Below are 8,216 nucleotides of genomic sequence, written 5' to 3' on the forward strand. Positions count from 1 at the left end.
GTAACACGTTTTAGGTAAAAATGCGTTGCTGTATAATTCACAAATTTAATTTAATAATATTGATAATACACAATATAATATATAATAATACCACAGCGGTACAAATGTATAAATTATAATTATAAACGGCGCTGGTTGTACCAAACCGATAATACAAAAAGATATTAATAAAGGTATATATATAAGAAAAACTTACAATATGACGGTGATCAGCTGGCCAGCTATCCTATGGTTTTTAATAATAATTATAATAATGATGACGGCACACACAATGCGTCGTAACAATAATTAAATACAATAATAATATTATAATAATGATGACGGCACACACAATGCGTCGTAACAATAATTAAATACAATAATAATAGCGCCGGCGATTCGCGCCCGAACAAAAACAATAATAATAACGCTGGCGATTTGCGCCACGACAACTAGGTACAGTATAAAAATCGATGGCGATTAGCGCCTTACAATTTATTATCACAATACAATTTTTACGGCGATTCGCGCCTATAAAAAAGGTAGCTACGTGTCGACTGTTTGCGACGAGCGAACGAACTGATTGCCGCACCGCGCCTGGCCCTTGCTGGACAGTACCTGGTTGTGGTCTAATCTACATAATATTATATAATAATTAATAATCTTAATAATAACTGTGTGTGGTCGGTCGGTGGGTACATTGCTATTGTCGCGGCGGCGACATCCTCCCCCCGTTGGAAAATTAATTTCCAACTGTTTGCTCTCCTTCGAGTACTGGCAGATGACATAATTTAACTACTGGACGCCTCATCTCTGTACCGCTTGATGTACGTATGGTAACGACTCTTACATGACCGTCCTTGCCTGGGTGTAGGTTTGTTACACGTGCTATTTTCCACTTGGTGGGAGCCAAATTATCTTCTTTTACAATCACTATATCGGTAACCTTTAATGCTTCTCTTCTGGTTCTCCACTTTCCTCTAATTTGAAGTTGGGGAAGATACTCATTCCGCCATCTGTTCCAAAATGTTTGTAATATCCCTTGTACCAACTTCCATCTACGTAACCCAACCATATTATCTTCCGGCACATCTGGCTCAGGGGGTAGAGTTATGGGTCCCCCTATGAGGAAGTGGGCCGGTGTCAGAGGTTCAAGATCGTTCGGATCACTACTTAATGGCGTTAACGGACGCGAGTTGAGACAGGCTTCTATTTGGCACAGTAAGGTCTGAAGCTCACTTAACGTTAAACATGCCTGCTTCATAACCCTATTCAAATGATGTTTAGCACTTTTTACCGAAGCTTCCCACAATCCTCCAAAATGTGGACTAGCTGGTGGGTTAAAACGCCAGCTGATCCCTTCATTGGCTAGTTCCGCTTTAATGTTCTTCGTATATGCTGTTAGCTCCCTTTGCGCTCCAACAAAGTCCGTACCATTATCACTCCAAATGGTGGCAGGTTTACCTCTCCTTGCACTAAACCTCCTAAGCGCAGCTATGAAGGCATTTTTAGTTAATTCCTCTACCACTTCAATATGAATTGCCTTGGTTGCGAAGCAGATGAACATAGCCACCCATGCCTTTTTACCCGGACGTCCTCGAATCCCACTACGAATGGTTAACGGCCCTGCGAAGTCTACCCCAGTAGTTGTGAATGGTCGACTACAGATAACTCTATCCTTGGGCAATGGCGCCATTAAGGGATATTGAAATGATGGCTTAGCTCGAATACATGTTACACATTGTTTTACAATGGATCTTGCAATCATTCACCCCGCAGAGGCCAGTAACGGCGCCTTATATCAGCTAAGAGTGCTTGCGGGCCAACATGTAGCAGATTCCGATGTCGATCCTTGAAAATAAGTTGTGTAATTGTATGATCTGCGGGTAGCACAATTGGCCTTTTTTGCTCTTCTGAAATGTCGGCATTGGTTAAACGACCACATACTACTAATAACTCGTTTCTTATTACTGGGTTTAAAGCCTGTAACTTACTGCTGTGTGGTATCTCCTTCTGATCGTTTAATGCTTTGATCTCCTCTCCAAAGTCTTCTGCTTGCGCTCTTCGTATTAAGAAATTTTCAGCATCTCTGAGATCTCGAACTGATAAGTAACTCGTTTGTTGTGCTTTACGTTTGGATATGACGTACTTAACGAATCGCAGAATCCATGCAACTGCACGTAGAAGACGACTCCACGTGGAGTATTTGGTCGTAATATCCTTTAGCGGGTTTACTGCCAGTAACGTTAGCTGGTTAGGACGCTGTTCTGGGAGTTCCAAAATGTCTTGTGTGGGAGTATCAACAACGTTCCATTTGTCCCTTGCCTGGGACAACCACACTGGCCCATTCCACCACTTGCTGCAAACATCTAGCTCGTGTGGTTTAACTCCTATTAAGACTAAATCAGCAGGATTCTCTTCAGTCTTGACATACCTCCATTACTTCGGATCAGTTATCTCTAATATTTGCTCGACGCGGTTTGCTACAAACGTTTTTAGTCTGGTGACGTGGCTATTGAGCCATCCTAACACCACAGTAGAATCGGTCCAAAGGTGGAAGCACTTAACGTCAACATCTCACGCCGACGCCACCTTAATAGCAAGCTGAGCTAGAACTAGGGCTCCACATAACTCAAGTCTTGGAATCGTCGACCCTTTAAGTGGTGCTACTCGTGACTTTGAACACAGCAATCTGCTATAAACTTGTCCATCCTCGTCTATGCCCTTCGTTCTCACGTATATGCACGCTCCATATGCTTCTTGTGAGGCATCACAAAATCCATGTAGTTCAATTTGCTCACTTACACAGGGCTTGCATTTTCTAGCAATCGACAATGACCCTAGTTCTTCGAGTTGCTGATGGAATAATTCCCATTTTGTCTGTATCTCTATGGGTAAAGGACTATCCCATTCAACCTTAATCTGCCAAAGCCGCTGCAGAAATATTTTTCCCGTGATAAGCACAGGAGTCAAAAAGCCAAGTGGATCAAATATTTTATTAAGATCAGACAGCAACATCCTCTTTGTAACTTTAGCTCTTTTGGGTATGGACGCTAGTTGGAATATGAACTCATCTTGGACTGGCTTCCAGCATAATCCAAGCGACTTGACGACATCTTCTGCCTCCGCACGGATCACAAACAAAGGCTGCCTTTGCTCCTTGACCACATCAGCGAGGATCTCATCTGAGTTGGAACACCACTTTCTGAGTGGCAATCTGGCTGAGCTTAGAATGTTGTTAATCTGTGTTTGTAGTTGAATACATCCTGCTATCGTTTCTGCTCCCGTCATGAGATCATCCATGTAGAAGTCACGACGGATGGCAGATGCAGCTTCGGGGTATCTGTTTTTCTCTATCTCAGCGAGGGACACGAGACATTGCGTCGCCATGAATGACGCTGAGGTGGTCCCATAAGTTACAGTGGTTAGTTTGAATGTTCGCAGACTGTCACTTGGTTTTTCACGCCACAAAATACACTGAAGATCCTGATCTTCGGGATCCACGGATATCTGCCTGAACATTTTCTCTACATCAGAGGTGATGACATATTGGTGCTTTCGAAATCGTGCCAGAATGGAAAATAGTTCTTCTTGGACGGTCGGTCCACGCATGAGTATGTCGTTCAATGATACTCCCGTCGAACTTTTTGCCGAGGCATCAAATACGACTCTCAACTTGGTAGTCAAACTGGACTCCTTCAGAACCGGGTGGTGTGGCAAATAAAACCGTGTGGTTGGGGGTACTAATGTTATCTACTTCCTCCATATGACCGTTGGCTTCATATTCCTTCATGAATGCAACATACGCATCTCTAAGGCTCTCGTCTCTTTGCAACCTGCGCTCAACACTCATAAATCTTGCTGTGGCCATATCAAGGGTCTTACCAAGATTGCTAATTCCGTGCTTTATGGGCAGTCGCAGCACAAATCGTCCTTCCTCATCACGTTTCATTGTTTCTTGGAAATGTGTAGCTGCTTCTTGTTCTTCGGTGCATCTTCTGTTCGCTTTAGATAGGCGACCATAGTCATTGTCCTCTACAAATTCTTGTCCTCCCCACCTGTCTTCTAATGACTCCCCAATACTTAGTAAACAGGTTGATTGGATTCCTCCTGTAACTAACCAACCAAGTTTACTTGCCTGTAAACAAAGCGTTCCTGACGCCAGTGGGGTGCGCTGCGCTTCCATTAAATCAAAGAAAATGCCACATCCAAGCAATAGGTCGATCGGTCCTGCTTGGCAGAACGAGGGATCAGCTAGTAATGATGCGTAGCCTTCAGGAATTTGCCATCCTTTCTTGGGTGGTGTTACTGAAGGCAATTCCTCGACGATTACTGGCAATATATAGCAACTGATGTTAACACCAAAGTTCTTTATGCAGGATTTCATGTGAGCGTCTATTGTGCTGGTGGATTGCGTTGTACTTGCACCGATACCACCTATCGGCATTATGGTCCTCTTTGATGGGAGTTGGAGCAGCTTAGCAAATCCCTTCGAAAAAAAATTTACCTGCGAGCCACTATCCAACACAGCTCGACATTTCCGATATACACCAAAGTTGTTTCTAATTGAAACTATTGCTGTGGCCAAAAAGACATGTGCAAGTTCCGTAGGTTTCGGAACAGACATCATACTCTTAGTTCTAGACGGTTGTATGCCTGACGTTTCTGGCAGGGGGGGCAGCATTTGAAGGCTGATCTTCTGATTGATGCTCCTCTTGTTTTTTCTCAAAGTGTAGTATCGTGTTATGTTTACGATGACATTTCTTGCACATTTCTTTTCACCTTCCTTTTCCGCACGGGAACCATCTACCCAAGTGGGGGAATCATACCACCTGCGACAAACCAGTGGGCTTGGGCGGGAAGCGCCAGAGCATGACGAGGGAAGCAGACGCGGACCTCCGTCAGCGCGCTGGTGCCTCTAGCACGAACCTGACTGAGAGCACACGGGCCCGACCAACTCGTGTGCGAACACGTGCAAGGTGGAAGTCCGGCAGGGGGACACCCACCGTCAAGCACTCAAATCCGAGCATTCGGTACGGACCCGGCAAAAGAAAACCGTACCACTCAAAAAAGGTCGCATCGCGTCAGCGTAAGAACTGCCCCGGTGTCGATGCTAGTGGGAAAAGAGTCGTTGTGAGTACTCTGGATAACGGATCCTTCAATCTCATCCCGTGGGCGACGAGGACAGCCCCACTGAAAACCCGACCTAGCTAACGCCCGAACGGTAACAGTGCCCGTCGAGCTGTGTGGCGTGCGTCCGGCCGACGCGCGCGTGTACCTCGCGTGCTCGCGCTCGCCGGCCGCGCGTTTGCGACATATGTGGATGGCCTCGCGGGGGCTGTCGGGAGTAGCACCTTAGTAGAAGGGGAGGAATTTGCCTGGGTCGAATCCAGCGCTCGCCGACGCGGATCAGCGAGACCCAACGTTCTACCTCGTACGAGAGTAGCCGGCGGGGGACCGTCAGCCTGGCGCCAGGGCGCCCTGAACCTAACCTGTCGGAGGGATGCGACCGCGTCACAAAGGCGTGAAGTAGCCACCCTCGAGAAATATGGCTAAAGGTGTAACAACCCCCGAGTGAATGGTCTTATACTCCCCGTCACACAGTGGTTTACAATTTCTTGCACGAGTAACTTGACTTACAATTGTCAGCTGTGTGAAATGGAGCCAATCAGTTAAAGCACAATCGATTATCTCGGACTAGATCTAACCGTTCTGATATCGAAAGATCTTTGAATTTTTGACACATATATATCCGATGCATTCCTGAACAGCAAGGACATGGTCTAGCAGGTCTGCTGTCTGTAGCGAATAGTGTCTTTTTTGAATTGGTCACTCCACAACCTTTTTTTGTGTTTGAACCACCTTGCCCATTTTCGGTAATAATCGATTGGTTATTAAATGCTAATGTTTCTAAGACTGCACATCGATTAGCTAAATATGCTTCGAGGTCTGCATATTTTGGAAGATCTGTATTTTTTTGATATAGCTGCCAACTGTGGGCTGTGCCTCTGTCAAAAAGCCCAGTAACTATTGTTATCAGCCAAGCATCCCAATTTTCGATTGAATGACTTTAGTGCCGCAACGTGTGTGCACACTGTAGAGTGAAGCCTTTGTAACGAATTAGGCACTGACTCATCGACAGGTGAGCAATCCAGAATCGAACGTATGTGTGACTGAATCACGAGACTTTTGTTGTCATAACGTTGTATAAGCCGTTTAATGACTACGTCGTAATTCACATCGCTTTTTGGAATTTACTGCACTAGATCCAACGCTGTACCTTGTAAGCACGATCTCAACTGGAAAAACTTTTGCGCCGGAGTGTAGCCATCTTCGTTATGAACCATTGCTTTAAAAATATCAAAGAACGAAAACCAATCTTGAATGTTGCCGTTAAAGCTGGGAAAAGGTATTAGTGGTAAATGTGTTCGTTGAGCCTGATGTCCAGTCATAAATGTAGAGTTATGAGTTGAAGTGTTATGTGACTTCTCTAGATTAATTAGTTCCTGTATTTTAGATCTGATGGAGAAATAGTCTTGCTCAAAGTTTGATCTCTCCTCTTTAGCCTGCGCTTCTTCATCGACACTGAGTAACTCTATTTGTGATTGGATATCATCAAACTTCCGGTTGATCAGAGGCAATTCTTCTTGCTGAAATTCTAATAATGATACAGCTTGCTCCCTGGGATCAAATTTGCTGACAAACGTTTTCATGCGGGTCAGTGAAGCCTTTACCACTCCCCGTTTCTTTTTCATATCGGCTAACACTTTTTGGTCGCTTTCGTCTAGTCGATATTAAATATCTAGCTGATCTTAATTCAAAAACCCCTTATATTCAAAATCCAAATACATATGAAAAAATTCTTGTTTTTCATGACCAAGCAAACATGATTAAGTTAATTCGTAATACTTTTGGTGATAAAAAGATATTGAAAAATGGTGATGGAAAATGTATACAATGGAAGTTTATAGAAAAGTTGTTTGAAAAAGAACAAGAAGAAGGCTTAAAGTTAGCGACAAAATTAACTTCAAGATATGTAAAGTACCAAAACGAGAAAATGAATGTTCGTTCAGCTAGCCAGGTATTGAGTTAAAGTGTAAGTGATACTTTACTTTACTTGAAGAAAGAAGATCCAAATTTTGAAGGATGTGAAGCCACTGCTGAATTTTGTAGTATGGTTAATAATGCATTTGACATAATGAACAGTAGAAAGTTATATTCTAAAAAACCTTACAACAGTGCTATTTGTACTAAAACATTTGACCAGTATAAAACATTTACAAATGAATTTACTAATTATATAGAAAATTTAGAATTTTTGGACGGTTCAAAAATTGTAGAATCAAGAAGGAAGACAGGTTTTAAAGGAATGGTCATGGGCTTGCACAGTGCAATAGTGTTATTTTAAATATTACAATCGAAATCTCATACAACATTTCTCATTACTTACAAACTTAGTCAGGATCATTTGGAAACATTTTTTAGTGCTGTGCGTAGCCGAGGAGGCTATAATGATAACCCGACATGCCGCCAGTTTCAAGCGGCTTATAAACGATTATTAGTACATAACACTATAGTTGGTTCAATGCATGGAAACTGTACTATTCTTGACAACAAAAACCCTACCAGTCACCAGCATGTTAAAAAATGATAATTTAGAAGAAGAACAAATTGATAATATTGAAAGTCATGACCACGATTATTTTGGTTCAGTTGAACGTATAAATTCTTACGCTGAAAATGTTACAATATATATTGCAGGGTTTATTGCCATGAAATTAGAAAGGAAAATTGCTTGTGATGCTTGCAAAAATTCTTTAACTTCAACGACAACAACACATGAAAGTAAGCTGGCAAAAATAAAAGACAGAGGTGGTTTGAAGAAACCTAGTAAATGCCTACAGACAGTATGTATAGAGTCTGAGAAAGTATTTAGGCAGTATTCCATTGAGTTTATCAATCAAAAAAAATCTATCAAGTTTTTTATAGTTAAAGTTAAATCAGTATTGTATAACAAATATTCAATATTGTTAACCATGACATACATATGCTATTTGATCAAACACAACAATTTGATACTCATAGGATACTCATTTGATCAACTGATTAAAAATATATGTGTAATGTATTACAACATTCGTTTTTTTCATGAAGTAAAAAAAGCTAATGATCAATTAAAACTTAGAAGTAAGTTGACTAAACTAGTTCATTTTTGACATGAATAAAAATTGTATACC

General features: G+C 42.2%; 3 protein-coding genes across 3 annotated transcripts; all 3 read right to left on the minus strand.

The window, feature by feature from the left end:
- Positions 1-721: 721 nt before the first annotated feature.
- LOC132938266 (uncharacterized) lies at positions 722-1,675 on the minus strand. Its single transcript, XM_061005008.1, has one exon. It carries the CDS (start codon positions 1,673-1,675, stop codon positions 722-724), a length of 954 nt encoding a protein of 317 aa, XP_060860991.1.
- An 881-nt stretch (positions 1,676-2,556) lies between these two features.
- LOC132938271 (uncharacterized) lies at positions 2,557-3,591 on the minus strand. Its single transcript, XM_061005022.1, has one exon. The coding sequence runs from the start codon at positions 3,589-3,591 to the stop codon at positions 2,557-2,559; it is 1,035 nt and encodes a 344-aa protein (XP_060861005.1).
- Positions 3,592-3,637: 46 nt separating this feature from the next.
- Positions 3,638-4,606, minus strand: LOC132938282 (uncharacterized). Its single transcript, XM_061005032.1, has one exon. The coding sequence runs from the start codon at positions 4,604-4,606 to the stop codon at positions 3,638-3,640; it is 969 nt and encodes a 322-aa protein (XP_060861015.1).
- Positions 4,607-8,216: the final 3,610 nt, after the last annotated feature.

This window comes from Metopolophium dirhodum, chromosome 1 (assembly GCF_019925205.1).
Source record: "Metopolophium dirhodum isolate CAU chromosome 1, ASM1992520v1, whole genome shotgun sequence".
Taxonomy (NCBI): domain Eukaryota; kingdom Metazoa; phylum Arthropoda; class Insecta; order Hemiptera; family Aphididae; genus Metopolophium; species Metopolophium dirhodum.